The sequence below is a fragment of the Miniopterus schreibersii genome (assembly GCF_964146895.1).
Source record: "Miniopterus schreibersii genome assembly, chromosome: 15".
Lineage (NCBI taxonomy): Eukaryota > Metazoa > Chordata > Mammalia > Chiroptera > Miniopteridae > Miniopterus > Miniopterus schreibersii.
The window spans coordinates 35305881-35324739 of record NC_138115.1 but is presented as its reverse complement, the minus strand read 5'-3'; the positions used below and the strand labels follow the sequence as shown (position 1 = coordinate 35324739).

At 37.3% G+C, this 18859-nt stretch overlaps 1 protein-coding gene across 1 annotated transcript in view; it reads right to left on the bottom strand.

Annotated features, from left to right (window-relative positions):
• Positions 1-18859, bottom strand: part of KCNH8 (potassium voltage-gated channel subfamily H member 8) — a 235979-nt gene that overhangs the window by 96465 nt on the left and 120655 nt on the right. Inside the window, exons 4-5 of the mRNA XM_081159504.1 lie at positions 9117-9244; positions 3907-4147 (exon numbers count right to left, since the gene is read on the bottom strand). Coding sequence (XP_081015630.1) covers positions 3907-4147; positions 9117-9244 — 369 coding nt within the window. The remainder of the gene's footprint in view (positions 1-3906; positions 4148-9116; positions 9245-18859) is intronic.

Below are 18859 nucleotides of genomic sequence, written 5' to 3'. Positions count from 1 at the left end.
AGAACCAGTGACCTAGAACTACCTGAGTCAACATAGAGTATAACCTTAAATATATAACATTGGGGGGAAATCCTTTCAAGTATGTATGGGGTGTTTGGATGGTCGTAATAATTGGGGAGCACTGCTGGTGCCAGATGTCCAGTCCTGGACGGGTTGGTGCACACGATGCATGACTGCCCGTTATCTCACATGACTGTCACCTTTCTGTGACTAAGGTCAATGTGGCAGAGAGGAAACAGAATGCTCACCAGCTTCCCTTTGACTCCAGCTCTCCGAGGAGCTCTCGGAGAGACGGCGCAATGGGAGCCGAGCCCTATGGAGGAAGCTGTGATTCTAGGCCTCTGTGGCCACAGCAGCAGCTAGGAGGGACGGACAGAGGCCTGACGGCCGCAGCGAGGCATGACAAGGCGGGAGGAAGGGATGCTGTTCCTTTGGGAAGGACATCTCTTAGAATTTCTGAAATGGCCCAGCGCAGAGGGTCACAGATGCTGGCGTGTTTTTTTGTTTGTTTCTGTATTTTTAGAATGACATAGCTATCAGTAACAGAATATCTAATTAACAGTGGCTCCAATAATAGGATCAGTATTACATCGCCTGGCAAAGAGTTCAGGGTGCAATACGTCACCTTTCGGCTCTGCCATCCACATCTCCTTTCCTACGCTTCCTGATGCGGGATGGCTGCAGGACTTACGTCCGTCATATCGTCCCATCCAAGCCACCCTGGGGGAAGGAGGCTTGGGGACACAAATATTTCCCCCTCTTATGCCTCTCTTCCTTGATCAGGGGGAAAATGACCTCCCAGAGCCCTCAGAAACGGTCTCTCTGTATCCTACTGGACAGAACTGGCCACACACCTACCCCTGCTCCTGAAACTGGAGAAAGGGAAGGGAATTGCTGCTGGCTCAGGACACTCCCAATCCATCCCCTGCGTCTGCCTGGACATACCATTGCCGGCACAAGGCTGGGTTTTTGCAAGGAAATGGGAGAAGTGGTTGTTGGACCCGTGGCTATACTACAGTTTTAACCACCAAGATTTCAGAGATTCAAGCTATTAATTTCTGCATTCGTGGTAGAAAGAGAAAGAAGCTGGCACTTCTTTCTCTCATTTTCTACCTCATTGCTTTAAATAAAGAAAAGTGAGTGGAATTTTTTAGAAAATGGAATCGTATCGATTATAAACTCTTAAGAAACCTTTTCCAGCAACTAGGAGACCTGAGCCTGCCATCAGTTAGCTATGGGGCCTTGGGCATATCTCTGGGGCTCAGTTTCCCACCTATAAAGGAAGAAAGATTAGATTCTATAAATCACTGGTCGTTCACTTCTCATTTTATGTTTCCGTAAGGCTTTGAATCAACAGCTAAGTTATATGTGATGGTTTTGAAACTAAAAGTAATTTTATAACTACTTTGTAACTTAAAGCCAAGCCTTGTGTCCTATTAATTCTAAAGAACTAACATGGCTTACAAACAATCTGTTTTAAGGGGAAGAGAAGAGTTAGGAGAGATTCGAGCGCACCATTCATCATTACATTCAGATACTTTCTTTGTGGCGAATCTATCAGCGAAGAATGTTTTTAAGTCAGTCTTCCCAAAAGAGTGTTAGTTACTAAGTGGTCTGGGGAGGAGTGTGTTCTGAGGTAACTCAGAACCTTTAGAAGGTGCAGGGAAATCAGTGAACCAGATTTCTTTATCACTGGACTTCTCAGAGGATTTATAACGCTATCAAGTTCACTGTGAATCTCCAAAAGAGAGATATTATCTCCCAACTTGAACACAAGCACTGAGATACCACCACAGTCCATCTGCTAACCAGAATGTCTACTAAGCGACTAATGGGCAGGTAGGGATAGACAGCCTGGGTATGCAGGGCCAACGGATGGTTCACGTCCAGTGTGGACTGGGATGCGCAAGATTTCATCACGCTACTCAAAATGGCACGCAATTGACAACTTATGAATTGTTTCTTTCCGGAATTTTCCATGTAATATTTTTGGACCGCGGTTGACCACAGGTAGCTGAGACCATGGGAAACGAAACTGCAGATAAGAAGAGACTTCTGTCTTGTCTCCCTAGGGAAACATCTTGCTGCCCGAAACATAGTTGAAATGGCAGAAACAACAAACACAGAAGACTTAGAGGCAACTATTGGGGGCAAGCCGATTCCATTGCTTTAATACAGGAAAGCAGCCTAAAAAAAGAACATAAAATATCTTTCTCACAGGTGTCTGTTCTGAGTGTAAACACATCAGCATGTGACAGTGGGTGGGTAGTACCAGACGTGGTTTCCAAGCCCTTGGAATTTCAAATATCTAACAACCAAGAATAGTGGAAAAGGTAAGGCTATAACCTTGTCCCTATGGCCAAGGTTTAAATAATAGTAATAATATTATTACGTAAAATATTTGTTAAGCAGACACTCAGGCTTAGACATGTTAATTGGCCTCTCAGTTTCTTGAGTACTTGGACCAGGTCCTGAGGAGTCCGTTTGGAGCCCTCATTTATGTGCCTGTGATGAGTGGGTGGGACAAGACGTCAGAGTTTAGGAAAGTAAAAGGATTTGAAACAGCAAGAGACTGGTCTAGGAACACACCCAATTTGGCAACAATTTTCATTTTAAATTCTTTTACAAGCTAGAATGTTGGTATTTGCCATTTAACAGTGAATTATATCCCTTTGCAGTTACACTTTTCCAATAATGAGTAGTTTAAGTTAAAAAAAAAAAGATACATTTCCTTGAATCCGTAGCCTTACCCAGCTACCCAACTAGACAACATTGCCATCTAGTGGCCCAAACATACTACAGCCACCGCTTTTGGGGTGGGGGCAGGGGTGCTAACATGGCTCTGAGGGGGGTGTCCAGCAGAGGCAATGCTAATAGTGATGCCAGAGCCACACCGAGATCACACAAACTCATCCAGAGCAAACATGGGCTCATTCAGTTAAGAGACCCCCCTCTCCCAAAGCTTTACCAGCTCAATGGAGGTAAAAGTACCACCACCATTGAAACAAGGTTTTGAATTGCCTCCCTCAAGTCCTTTTCTTTGACCTTCTAAAATCCAGTTCTCATTCCTTTGTTCACAAAATGTCTGAAAACATTTTCAAACACTCTCATATTTACAATAAGGATGTTGCCCTATATCACCACGACCAGGGAGAAGGTATAAGCTTGCTAGTGATGGCCAAGAACGCCAGGGGGACAAATGAAAGGTACAGGGAACTCCACAGGGAGTCAGCCCAAGCCTTGGTGGAGATCTAGAATCTGCCTTAGAAAGAGCAAGACGAAGATTTAAGGGACAGGGATCTAGGAAAAGGCTTATAAGAGTGAAAAGATGCAGCTTCACCTGAGGCTCCCAATAGTCTAGAGATAAATACTCTTAGAAAACATCCCTGGTGGCCTTTTTAGTTAAAACCAGATACTCACTGCTCCTCCTGATTTAGTGGGAGGCTATGTAATCCTCTGCTTCTGCAACCAGGTCTCTTACTGCGACCACCAACAGGCTGAGAAAACATGGAAGGGCATGGAGAAGCATGCCCGGGGCTGGGCCATTACCAGAACAGCACTGATGACTTCTTGCCAGGCCCCATCTCTGACTCTACACAGTTAAGATCACGATGGATGGGAGAGTACAAACACAACCACCACTCAGTCGTTTTTTAGCCCATTTTTGACAAAATAAAGATGAAAACACAAAACGGGGTTTTGGATTGGTTTGAAATAAAAGAATAGAGAGAGAAAGTTGGAAGAGGCAATTTTCAGACACCTAAATATGTGCATCTCCCAAATTTGCATCAAAGGCTGAGTCATGCCCATGCAAATGGCTCTTAGTTCAAATTTGTGTCAGAAAAATCTGGAACACACTTAGTTCCCCTATGCAAATCTCCCGGGAAAGCAGCCGTTGGTTCTTACCTATAATAAAAAGGATCTCCACGGCAATGTCACTGACTGTTGTGCTCCGAGTCGTGGACAGGTCATCGTTGCCAATAAAGCAAACGTTGTAAGGTACAGTCACGGCAACATAGAACGTCGCCAACAGAATGAGCCAGTCCCAGCCGGCTTTGAAAGTGCTAAAATGCAAAAGTATGAATTTGGACTTTTTTGCATCGGAAACTTTATACTCCGGAAATGCTGGTTTATCTACAAAAACATTCTGCAGATAAAGACAAAGAGAAGAGAAGGGAGACACAACATTAGAAACATGGGTCATACAGCTTTAAACATACAAGGAGGATCATTTGTACATACAATGTCAGTATATCTTACAAGTGACTTTTAGAAGTTGGTGATGCAAAAAGTAGAGATGTATACACTAAAACTGAGAAGAGATCTTTGTTATAAGCAACAGAAATATGCAGAGTTTCATTGTGAATGTTAACCGAGCAATCCAGATTTTGCTCATTAAAAATAAGATCATTACCTAAAATTTCAGCTGAAAATTTCCACAGTTGTAAATATAATCCTACACACATTCTAAACACAAAGATACATTTATATTCCTTTTGCCATAGGAACATTCCATATACTTATAATCCTGATACGACAGTCATTATCTAAAGAATATATTTGACCTAAAATTCTTCTAATGACAACGAAGGTACCATTTTTTCCACCTAGACAGAGATATATGATCAATATTCTATTTTAAACAACTGTTTACATTTCTTTCAAAATATAATCCGGTTGTGCTAACTACTTGCATTTTTGCATTGTGGGTTTTTGTGAGGTCTCAAGTTGGGAACCCAAATCTCATGACCTTGATTGACACGAGTTCATTTTGACACTAGCTAGCTCTGGTTAAGACGGCAAAGTGAGAAACGGTCGCTTAAGAGTTACTTCTCAAGTCCTGGGAGGAGAAAGGCAACGTTCACAGTGCAGCTGATTAAATGCAGAATAGCTGGAGTTTTTATAACTGCAGAAGCACTTCCCTTCGAAAGCAGTCAAAATTGATGAACAACTCTGCTTATTGCCATGAGACAAAGGGAGGCCTAACAATAGCGTGTGTGGCAATTTGACAAGCCTATGACCAGATACTTTCAGACCTTGCTTTGACCTCAATTAATGAGAAATACAAGATAGGTAATGGAAACTTAAATTTCAAAGTTAAGTTGAATGAACAGAACAGTTAAAAGTTCTGGAATGCATGTTATTTGCAGGTCACAATGTGTTTCCTTATTTCAGCCATTGAGGAAAGAACAAATTAACGTGGCTCGTTCAGGGAGTCCTGAAACACTTGAGGGCTCAGGAAAGGTTCTGAGCAATCAGGAACACTTAGCTCTTCGGTGGTGACTGTCAGGAACCAAATATTTCTACCACCTTAATACTAAGGCACCCCTGATCTTGCATCTTTTCTTGGTAGGCATTCCTAACACTTATTTCCACTTCCTGTTAATAGTCTTACTTAACCCACACAGGAGCCTCATAACGTCAGGGTTTCGGGGTGAGAAACTGTTCGATACTTTCCGATTGTTTTTTGATGCCTATCTGCCACTGTGTCCATGCTCCATTTAATTCTTGGATACTCGAACTTCCTCCTTTGCCCCATTCTCTAGATTCCAGGAGCGGGTTCCAAAGATGGATTGTGGCATAGAACTGAGAAGAGGAAAATGAAGCACAACTGCTGGGCCTCTCATCAAAGCTTAGGCTGGTGCACAGGAGAGAGTGAGGGCCCAGAGGTATTGACCTCCTGGGGTTGAGAAGCACTTCTATTTACAATAGGACATGATGCATTCTAACATAATTCTCTTTAAAATATTTACTACAGTAAGACACCACCAGAAGCCATGGGGGGACTATCTCAATTTCTATCCAAATAAGCCTTTGCCTTTAGTGTCAGAGAAATAAAAAATTTACCTTGTTTGAGGGAGAAGCCAATTTTAGGAGTGAGGGTCAGGAAAAGCCAAGAGGTAAAGTATTCTCTTGGAATTATGTTGATTATATGAAGCATTAGTGATACTCATGCAAAAGGTCAGCAATATATTAGTTATAGCTACAAATCACAAAATAAATCACACTATTTCACTTTTATAGGCCACTTAAAGTGTATTATTTTAAGTTATTTTAAAAGATACTGAGAATCTAACACATCTCAGGTTAGATTTAAGTTCTGAAAGGTTTTAAACTCACAGCGTGCATATATCTTGACACAATCACCTGAGTGAAAAAAAAATAGATGCTTCACTCCTTCCACCACTGTATTTGTAAAGTTTTATCAAAAACCTTTAGAATGGAAGAAAATTTCTTATAATTGGAAAGTGTGCTTTTAGCAAGCAGGGAGGAAAAGACATCATTTATAACCCTCAAACATATGGAGTTTGCCTAAGGAGTAATACAACCAACTAGTCTCAATTTAGACCTATATTATTTATTAATTTTGAAGCAGGCCCTTTAGTGCCCACGATGTCTTAGCTATTTAACCTCTACCCTGTAAATGACTGAAACACATTGGTTAAGGCCAGCGTCTAATTAAGGTAACTGTTTCCAAAACCCTTTGTGCAGCATTTCTCTGAAACTCACTTCTGAATGAGCAAACGGGTAAGAAAACGTTTCTACAGTCACCACACAGAGCAACCGGAGCGGAGTGTGTGTCTTTGAGGACTAGTAATAGCTGCTGGTGGCATCCGAGCGTTAAAGCTCTCTCCTTCTGAGCTCCCAGGGCGCCCATGCCGGAGATGCTGCATCATCCCAATGCCATTTCATAGAGTAACAGATCAAGGGAAGCAGAAATTAAACACCTTCTCCAAGATGTGGCAGGCAGAGTGAAAGCCACGACTAAAAGGCATCGTGTCCTGATTGGGGTGACAGCTTGCCAGCGGCCTGCTGAGTTCCTTTACGGTTGAATCATATATTCTTAGTCTCCAGAACTGCATCAGGGAGGCAACAAGGTAGGGTCAGAAGCACAGTGTCTTTAAGTCAGAGGATTCATAGCTGGGTCCTACACCCCCGGCTTTTTCTTTGGAGATCTCAACAGGTGGTTCTTTTCCATCATTCAGATATCACTAGTAAGTATCGTACCTAGTCCTGGCTTGCTGTTAGAATCAAATCCTATGATGCATGTAAAAGGAACCTGTAAATAGCAGAGGGCTACAAAAATATTAGGAAGTCTTTGTGTGTGTGTGAATGTTAACATAGTCAGATTTCCCAAAGATTAAATGTTTAGCCAATAAACTGTCCTCATGTTTTACCTCTTCTTCTCTTTTTCTGCTGTCTCCCACCATTCTACCCTGTTCTCTCTGAAAGGAGAGAGTGAACAGGGCCATTCCCGATTCCATGCTCTGCTTCCAGAAGTAAGTTACCTGAATTGCTAGAACCACTGTGTGGATTAGATGCCCTTAGTTACTGTGTATTATTTTAATGTTCCGCCTTGATGTTTGTACTTCTTAAATGAATGGCAATTTAGCAAATCAGCTAAGCAGTGGGAATTACGATTTTTAAATGAGATTTTTAAAGTACTGTTCTGTACTTTGTTGGCTCTGAAGGGAAACAGCATTTCAGCAAATGCGTTTTAAAGCTCAGTAATACTTGCTGTGTTCATGAGTCCCAGCTAAAGGCTGGAAGGCAGTGTCAGCTTTCAGTGTTGCTGAATCTCTGGCTAATATTTGTTTAGGTGCTTTGCTGGTTGACTTGCATAGAATCAAACCCAGATGTGGCTACCTTTGTTTCTTCCTAGAACTTGTTTACTGTCACTAAGGCTGACTTGGTAACTGAAGGGAGATGTAAATAGGAACCATGGAAGGATCCATAGATCAAGTCCTGGGCCCTTTTCCAAGTCTGTCCCTGGACTCTCAGGAAATCCATGTAACAGAGACACACATATCCCCAGAAAAATCTTTATATTAAGTCAAAGCATTTGTATGTCAGATTAGGTGGTCTGGAGCTTCCCATGTAAAAAGTAAGATGCTAGAGGATCCTCTTGTGTCCCTAACTCCCAGAACTTCTGGACCTTAGATGGATTCCCAAATAGTTCTGGTTGTTTGATGTGACGTTTTCTAATATCACTGGCAAGTTAGACTACAGTATTTATATCTGCCACCCATAGTCATACACTGCCCAAAAGTTGTGTGTTCTAGAGATTCCACAGTGCAAATTAAGGACATTGTCATCATTTGAAAAATTATCTTTGAATGCCTACAATCAAACAGACATACTTCTGGGTTTCTCAGTGAACTCTCTTAGTGTTAAGAACCAATTATGACCCGGCTGGTGTGGTTTAGTGGTTAAGCATTGACCAGTGCACCAAGAGGTCGCCGGTTCAATTCCTGGTCAGGGCACAGGCCCGGGTTGCCGGCTAGATCCCCAGTAGGGGGCGTGCAGGAGGCAGCCAGTCGATGTTTCTCTCTCATTTGTGTTTCTGTCTCTCTCTCTCCCTCTCCCTTCCCCTCTCGCTAAAAATCAATAAAAAATATTAAAAAACACACAACAGTTATGAAATTAAGTGTGAAATCCTGGTGGATATGCGTCATGTAAAACTCTGGAATAATCTTTTGTAGGCACAGTTATTTGCTGTGGCTTTTGACAGATAAGCAGCAGGTTTCAGAAAGTAGCTCCACTGCCCTTTACTAAGGAGCGCAACTTTTTAGAAAATTGTATAATGCACGGCATGTAATTTCAAATTCAATGTTCCACTGTGTGAAATTTCCAACGGTGTTTTGTATAAAAAGTAATTTTTTAAAGAGGAGTAATGACTTTGATTTGTTCATGATCCCCCTGGATAAAAGCACCCAGTGAAATTAGATAAAGTGCGAAGTAGATGGCAGTAAAATTAAATTTGAGAAATTTTAGCCAACATATTATGAATGTGTGATATGACTTGCTGCATCAGCTTGTCCATAAAACATAGCCGGGATCTCCCCATTTGCAGCGTCGCTGGCCCTATTGTACTGACGGCAATAACATTCTCATCTCTCTGCTGTGATAACACGATGATTAAGCACTTTTATTACAGAAATGCCTCATGACTACTGACCTTTTCCAGTTTGTTCTTTATGGGAAAGCACAAGCCGAAGTGGAAAAAAAAATCTAGGAAAGCCAATAAATGAGCAAATGGAGCCTCTCTTTAGCGAGTCAAACACTGCCACCAGGGGAAACGCTAGCATTCGGAGGGTACACACACATCCACCTACATTATTTATCTTCAGTTTGTTCTTTTCTCTCCTTTGAAGGTGCCCAGAGATGTGATAAAGGACCGCTCGACTCCGTCTCCGGGCTGAGTCTAAGTGGGTCCCCGCTCTCGATCTTCCTTTGGCTTTGTCTAGGGGAAAATAACACTCATTAAGCACCACTAAAGGCATCATTTCATCTCAAGAAAGTCAAGTTTGGGCAGTTCCCTTTCAAGAGCACATGCTTTTCAACACCTCAAATGATCTGCTGGCTTCTACCGGCATTTAATTTAAAATTTCAGTCCTTTATAATTTATATATTTTAAGGATCATATTAACTGCATTTGTTTTTAAATTAAAGTAGAACATACACGAACGAGCATAGAGGAACTTTCAAACGTTTCAGAAAACTATTAAAATGTTAAATTAAAAAATCTTACCTCTTTTTTCCTGTTATTCCACACTCATATCCCGAATTCTACTCCCAAAGTTTTTCTTAATTTTTTTCCAGAGAAAATATCTAACATATATCCTATATCTACATTTATATAATTTTTTGCATAAAGGGAAGTTTGCAATAAAATCTGTTTACATATTTTTTTTCACAATATAATAACTTGTAAATCATTCAAATATGCACATTATAGTTTCTCTCTCATTCTTTTTAATAGTTAAGAGCATACCACATTAAGAATATAACTGGCCTTATTTATTTTACTATTTCCCTATCAGGCACATTTAGATTTATCCAGGATTAAAAAAACAACAACTGTGTAGCTAATCCTGCAATAAAAATTCTTAAACATGTAGAGCTTTGCATTGGTGTGCCAGCACATTCAGCAAATAAATTACTAAGTGTGGGTATGTTCATTTTAAAGTTTGGTACACACATTCCAAATTTCACTCTAGCAATTTACATTCCCAGCAACAGTGAATGGGGGTTCCTGCTTTACCACACACACATCAAAATTAAAAAATATAAAATGAGTGCTGCCTAACATTTTGATAGTTTAAAAATGCCATAGTATTGTTTGAATCTGCATTTTCAAACGTATAAATGTGGATGAGCATTCATTTAAATATTTATTGTCGATTTGAATTTATTTTTATGAAATCCATTCCTATTTTGCCAATTTTGCAGTTAAGTTGGTACTTTCCTATTGATTTGTAAGAGCTCTTTGTGTACTAATTGCTGCTTTCTTGTCATAGATGCTGCCAACAGTGTTCTCATTTTGTTACTCAACTTTAGATTTAATTTATGCAGTATAAAAATTTAAATTTTATGTTGTCACATTTATCAGTCTGTTTGTGGTGTCTAGACATTATGTCCTGCGTAACCAAACTGTCTTCACTCAAAAATTATTTTTAAAATATATGCATGCATTCTTCCAATATCTTTATGTCTTTAACTTTTTTATTTTTAACAATTAAGTCTTTAATTAAACTGGACTCTATGTCAGTAAAATTAGGCAGGGATCTGCTATTTTTCCCCCCCAAAGGGTTATTGTCCAAGATAAATCAATCAATCAATTATATGACATTAGGAAACATTTAGTCTTTATTTGGTCAGTTGGTCAACATACAATTTACCGTAAATACATTGTTATCTGTTACAATCATTGCAAAATATAAAAATTAAAAACTATTCTTTCTCTAAACTTCATCATCAAATCTCCATAGTATTATGAAGGCTCTTTGGTTCCTCTCCTTCATAAAAATGATTTGGTTTAATTGCTACCTTCGGGAAGCCTATAACTATTATCAATGGCTACTGTGTGCCAGGCCCTGTTCTAGATCCTCAGTATTTATTGTTTCAATGAATCCTTATAGATACCAATGAGATTATCATCCTCCACTTACAGGTGAGAGAACTGAAAGTTCTAACATCACGTCATATGATGACACAGCTAGTAAGGAGCAGAGACAGGATGTGAAGCCAGTATGTGTTGAGTGTCACACAGACTAATTTGTATCACTGTTCCTGCTCATCAGAGTTTGGACTCCAAATTTTTCAAGGAATTTAACCATTCCCCATTCCCTCTCCACCCTGGGATGCTTTTAATGACTAGAAAGTAGGATGTTTTATTCACTGCCAAAGTCTAATCTGTTACATGTTTTAAAAACTTGTTTTTGGAAACCCTTGGCTAAAAAAAAAAAAAATTCATTGTATTGCTAAAAGTTAAGATCATGTCTTTATATGTTCAGCTTTTTGGTCTGCAGGAACTCTTTTAAGTTGTGTCTGAAAATGTAATTAGTAATTCATCAGGGAGTAATTTTAAATATATGCAATGTGAAAACAGGTTTTTAAGACAATGTCTATAGAAATGTGGTAGGGACGGCCAGCAGCTACTTATGCAATATCAGTCAGTATCAAAATGCCAGGTGGAATTACAAAGCTAGCTACAAAATGGACCAGATTAGAGTTTTATGACCGTCAATAAGTCAATTCCCATCTCAGTGGAGAAATCTGATTAATAGCTGAGATTTTCTAAATCAAACAGCAATTTTATAGTCTTAAAAAGAGTCCCTCAAAGGGAAATATCGAAGAACTGTAACTGTTTTAGCTCTAAATAGAAGGGGAAAAGAAATTTTTCTTGAAAAACTTTTGTCACAATTACACCCTCATGCAAGACTGGAGTTGAAAATCATTCCACTTAGTGATCTAAAATCCCCCAAGCAGAGGAAAGAAGTTAGAGTGGCCCTGGGATGGTGGCTCCTAACTAAAAAACCATTACAAATAGAGAACAACTTATTTAAAAATATGTAGGTGCAAAATATTTATGACAGCAATACTTGTAATCTGCACATATACACAAAAACATAAATATATATATATATGTAATTTACATGTATATTTGTGTGTGAAACTAGAAACTAACCAATTGTCCATAAACAGAAGGATGCATAAATAGTGGTATAGTCATGAAATAGGACTCATGTGGGAATTAAGGGAAAATGAATAAAATATTAACATAGAAATACCTCAAAAACATAATATTGAGTGTAAAGGCAAGAAATAGAAGAACACAGACCAAATGGCAACGTTTTTATAATAGCCACACACATGCAAAACTAAAATGAAATAGCATACTGTTTAGGGAAATGTATATGCTGTAAAATTATGCAAACTCACATGACGACAGCTACCTATAAAGAGACTGGAAAATATCGTCTCTAGCTGGGCCACCATGTGCCTTACTAAATGGCCTTAGTAAAATTCTATTTCTTAAGCTGGATTTCTGGTGTATGGGGATTTGTAATAATGTTTTCATATTACATATATATAATATATATTATATTTTTGAATGTATAAAAGAGTATTTCACAACAGAAAAAGGACAAGACTAGAGTGGTATTGGACCATTTAACAGTGGAACCTGACTAAACTCTTTGGGGTGCTGATGGTGGTGAGGGTGGGGCATCAATTACTTAAGATGAATGACTCATGATTTCCTTCCTTTCTCCCTCCCTCCTCTCCCCTACCCCCTCTCTCTTATCCCCTCTCTCCTCCCCTTTCTCTCTCTCTCTCTGTCTCTCTCTCTCTCTGTCTCTGTCTCTCTCTCTCATCAACTTTGGAGGTGAAGTGAAATATCAGGTGCTAAGGATTGCCAGGGGCTGGTGGACTGCTTGAAACAGCTATGGCAGGGGATGGGCTGTCAGGCCCTGGGGGGAAAGTGATAGATTTGTTGGGGAGTTTGACTGCCCTATTTGAGGCTGCTAATAATAAATTTAGAGGGGTTCCCATCTGCCCGAGTGTAGGTGTTAGCCCAGCACTCCTTAGCAACCTGTGTGCAGGCCAGGGGAAAATAGATGGTTGGTTCTTATGAGTTTATACAGCTTTGCTAGATGGATACAGAAAAAATAGAGGCGCAAGGGTTCAGGGTATATGCAAAAGAGACTTTAAAATGATGAACTGTGAAAGCTAAGGGAAAGGAAAAAGAAAACAGCAGTGAACTAACAGGAAGAAGGCGAAGATTTCAGTGTTCGGGAGCTTGTCATCAGGCCAGAGAGGGAAGTGAGGAACATGTCAGGGGAGCAGGTACTATGTCGTTCAGCAGGACAATTAAATAAGCAGCTTCCGTTACTGAACAAGACTGAGTGAGGGCCATGTCCGGGAAAATATTAAATGTTATGTTTACACTCCGGTGAGTTCGGACTTCTCAACGAAGCATCGTGCGTTAGCAATATTCCCTTAGCCCCCAACATGCTCCAGGCGTCAGGCTGGGACTTAGTCATCTGATTCTCTCTTGGGCAGGCGTTAGTCTTTCCACTTATTAGAAAGCAAACTAAAGGTTACAGACATTGTGTAAGTTGCCAAAATTCAGAGTGGGAGGGCTGATATGGGATCCTTAATGATCTTACTTGAAAGCTCCTGTTCTCGTGTCACTCTAGGAGATTACAGACAGCTAAGAAGTACTCTTATTAGATATTCCTACTTATCTGTGTCACCCTGTTGAGTCAAACTAGATCTATCTCCTAAACAGGAACTGTTTTCTCTGCTGTTTTTTCTTCTCCCATTTCACTCCTTGCGTCAAAAGAGGTACACACTGGAAAATGTTCCCTCTCCAGCTGTTATTTTAGGTTACATTTCCTTTCCACTTCCCCTCACGCCCCCCCCCCTTTACATTGTAAAATACTTTAATAATACATCTTTTAAATATTAGAGCATGTGTTTCATAAATATTAATTCAGACTTCTGGTTCAAGGTGGCTTTTAAAAAGCCCTTATTTAAAAAGTACAAGAAAATACATATGAATTTTTATGCTCTGAATTATATAATTTTGGAAGCAGAAAATCATTAGAAACCCAACAGAAATTTAAAAAACCAAAATCACAATGAAATAATTTAACCTGTCTTAGAAATTGGTAGATTGTGGTGGCAATAAATAAATACAATTATAGAAAATTTTAATACTGTTTATTATCTACAATTAATGGACATATATTTATGGTGCTGTCCAACATAGAATGTCTATTCTTTTCACATGCTCATGAAATATTCACAACAATTGATTTTGTTCTGCAAAGACAACTTCAAAAAGATTCCAAACAGTAGAAGTCATATGGGTGAAAAAAATCTTCCCTCTCCCTCAAATTCAGCATTTGGATTTTTTCCAAATGTATAACTCTTGATTTTAAAAGTAACTAGCAAATAAACTTATACACTTTTGGAAATAAATGAATATTATTTTTTAAATGAAATAATGTTAACAAAAATATTTGATATCCAAACCCAATAGATGTGACCTAAGATGGATCAGCAGAAAATTAATACTTAAAGTACATGTACTATAAAAAATATCACATATAAATACCCAACACATGACACAAAATAGATATTTAAAATGTAAAATATGTAAAACTTTTCAAGTCACAAAATAAAGATCATAATTTATAAAGAGAAAGCCAAATTAAGAGTAAACTAGAAAGACACAGAACTGGAAGAAGAAATAAGTAAAATAGAAAGCAAAGTTAAAAAAAATGGTCAGTCAAACCAAAAGAAGATAACAGAATTAAAATTCTAGTAATTGTATTCAGGGGAAAAAATAGAGATAACAAAACAATATTTTCTAAAAATTGAAAAGCACCATGAATTTTTAGAAAACCTTAAAAATTATGAATTTCTTTGTACAAAATCATATCAGTGTAATCACCTAGATTATCTGAATACTTTTGGGGAGAGGCAACCAATTACCAAAATAGGCCCCCAAGGAAGTAATAACTTTGAATAGTCCAATAACTGTGAAAACAGTTGAGAAAGAGAGCATCTCGCCCATACTGCTTATCACTCTACATTAAAGCCTATTTCCGATGGCTTTAAAGGTCAGTGCTATCAAACCTTAAACTCAAGGAACAAATAATTCCTTGAAAGCCTCAGAGAACAAAAAAGCCCGAAAATTTCTGAATCCAATCCACAAGTCTGGAAACCTCCGATACCAAAACTATAAAATAAGATAACTAGAACCACTTTAAATATAGATCCAAAGATCTTAAATGTAACATTAGTAAGCTGAATATTAAAAGAAAATGTACCATGCTCATGTGGAATTTATGCCAAGGACAGTTCCATTTTAGGGAATCTTTATATAATTCAGATTTATAAGGAAGAAAAGGCATATTATCATCTCAATAAATACTGATTTTAAAAATATAACTATGTAAATATTCTTGTTATTTTAATCTTCATAATAAGCAAGCAACAGGAGGAATCTTTTTTAATTTAATAGACAATATCTATCAGTAACCAAGGAAAAACTCATATTTAATGGATGACATTAGAAGCTTCACAGTTTTTGTAATTTGTAAAAGGGCCAAAACTTTCAAAAGAAAAGAAAGAAAATGTAAATTTATTATGAAAAATTTGAAAAATATAAAAAACATGAAAAAGTAAAGAATACCCGGTTATTTTCAATATCAAGAGTTTTGGTATTTCCTTCCAAATTTTTTACTGCATTTATTTTTCATACTCAATTGCAGTTATATAGTACATAAACATTTATTCCTTGAGTGTGAAAAAATAATACAGGTACATTTTATAAAATTAAAAAATGTAAAACAGCATAAAGCAGAAAATGAATGTCTTTTATAATATAGCCTTCCTTAAATAATTTAACACTTGGTGAATTAATTTTTGATTTTGTTCTAGGCTTTTTGTTGTTGTTATTTTGACAACACTGACCTCATATTATATTCAGTGAAAAAAGCTAATCTCAAAAGGTTACACGATTCTACTTATGTAACATCCCCTAATTGTTGGAGACAAAGGACAGATTACCTGTAGGGATGGTGGAGGGTAGGGGGTAGGTATGACTATATAACGGTAGTAAGAGGGAAACATTTGTAGTGATAAAATAGTTATAGATCTTGATTATGGTGACAGTCACACAAATGTACCCACGTAATAAAATGGCATAGAACTATACACACATTAGTATACCAATGTCAATTTCCTAGTTTTGATACTATACTATAATTATGTAAATTGTAACTATTGGGAACAACTGGGATTTCTCTCTGTCTCTGTCTCTCTGTCTCCCCCCCACCCTCTCTGCCTCTCTCTCTCTCTCCTGTCCTGTCCTGTCCTTGCAAATGCCTGTGAATCTATAACTATTTCAAAATAGAGTAAAAAATAGTTTTCATGTTATGTCTAGGTAATTGGTCTGTTTTCACTGATTTTGAGCACAGCATATCGAGGCCTTTTAAATGCTCTCGACACTGAAGAATCTAAGCTGCATGAAAGCCTGGAGCTGTTTTTTCCTGGCCTATCCCGAGTTTGTGTCAATTTTTGAAAGCAATCCTTCTGCAAAGCATGTTGCCTCCATCTTTTATAAAATTGTCACACTGAACTGATCTTGTTAGAATATGACACTTGACTGTGATACTGTAATATTCTAGCATAAAGATATACAAATTATACATCTACAAAGCAAATATATATATATTTTTATACCTATCGCTGTGATATATTTTATGAGATATAGATGATTTATTGTTATTACTAGTAGTATTTAAAATAGAGCCTTTTCTATAATAGGTAAAATTTTTTAATGAACAGATTAACAAAATAAGAGAAATACTTCCCCATTATATATTTTGTATGGCACTATGTGTTTGCATCTTTATTGATTATTGGGAATTTGGCTATATGCTTTGCCTATCAAATAATTATTATCACCACTGTTATTTTCATCTCTTATCTTTTTTGGTTTATTTTTCAGAGAAATACTCAAAATACTGTACATAGACTTGATTTTATATTTTATATCAATTCTAATATAATTTTTTTCAGTTTACTTAGTTTATTTTTGTATTACCATTTATTAATTATTGTATTATTTTCCATACAAACAATTGTAAACCTACTTCTGGCCCACCCTGTATATATAGAAAAAACAGACAAATCAAAAATGTGCAGCTTGATTTCCGGTTGGTACTGATCTTGAATATCTAAATCAGGAAAGCATTTTATATAGATAGATACAGATACATAAATATGATATATATCTCCCACCAGTTCTGCTTTTCTGTAGACCTCTGTCTCTAGTATATCCAATACCCAGCTTCAACAAGTGTGAATACTGTATAGTCTTGTTTAGTTCCACCCACTCCAGTCCTTCAGTTTCTTCTGAGGCAAATTTGAGGCATCACAGTATGTATATATGTATGTATGTATCTATTATCTATCTATCTATCTATCTATCTATCTATCTATCTATCTATCTATCATCTATCTATCTATCTATCTATCTATCTATCTATCTATCTATCTATCTATCATCTATCTATCATCTATCTATCTATCATCTATCTATCATCTATCTATCTATCTATCTATCTATCTATCTATCTATCTATCTATCTATCTATCATCTATCTATCATCTATCTATCTATCTATATCATCATCTATCATCTATCATCATCTATCTATATCTATCTATCATCTATCATCTATCTATCATCTATCTATAATCATCTATCTACCTATCCATTCTATCTGCATACATATATATATGATAAAATATTTTAAAACAGAATCACAATATACATATCACCATATTATCATAAATATATAACCATATTTTAAACTATTATCAAATATCCAGTCATTGAGGAACCATGGCTGTTAATTGGGATTCTTAGATTCTCAGGGGCTAGAGGAAGTGTTGGAGGGATGGAGATGCGTGAGTGTGGGACAGGAAAACGTTACCAGGCAATGCACTTGGTCAAGAAGCCCCATTTCTGTGTATCAATTTTATAAAATGACCTTCAAAATGAGATTTTGTTCAATGAAAGAACTCTGTCATTTAAGGAAAATGGATATTACTAAATAGGTATTCTTGAGTCAAAATAAGAGAGTAGTATTAGTTCCATTTTCTTCAAACTAGAAAAAAATGTACACTTAGTAGAAAAGTGTATTGAATAATGCAGCAGGTGTTTTAGCTTTACCCAATTTTGTGTCTGGAAGATATAGCATTATATGGCTTTAAAAGCTTGCTACTCATAGCTTAGTACAGAGACAGAGGCAAGTCAGTTACTAATAGTTATTAGTGTTACTTAATCGGGTTCTTTATTGATGGCCTTATATATTCACTTCAGTTGTTCTGCGTGAGGAATTTAAGTCACTGGTTGGGGAAAGTTGGGAGGAGCATTTATGCAAGAATTGGCTAAAAAGACAAAGAGAGAATTGTGTTAGAATTCAATGGCAGGACTTCAATTTCCTTTGAATAGACCTCTTATTGAGTTAGAAGAAATAAGACTAATACCACAGGACCATTACAAGAGCAAGTAGCTCTCCCCTGAAAGTAAGAAGCAGAAATATCTAAAATAATTGTTTAAAAGTCTGAGAAGTCCAAGCAGCAAAACAGCAGAAAATAAAGTGAGGGATTAAGATAAACTAATATTAGAATTCAGGAATTTTAAAAGTATTAATACATACAACAGTGTGGTGATGGCTAGAGAGAAGGGGGGCAGGAGCTGGGTGCAGGTGGGGACATCTGTAATAGTGTCAACAACAAAAAGTAAAGTTAAAAAATAAAAGTATTAACAATTATGATAAATTCTAGGAGTGAAGATGAAGCTTAAGTTGAATAGCCTAAGGAGCAATAACATTCCTTGGTTTAACTTAATATATCAACTTACAAGATGACTCTTAAGAATTATTTACTTTGATATTTCTAAGAGCAAATTTATATTTATTCACTTTTAAATGTTGATGAATTTTCAGCTACATAATGGATACATGGGGTTTTATTGTAACCTCCTTTA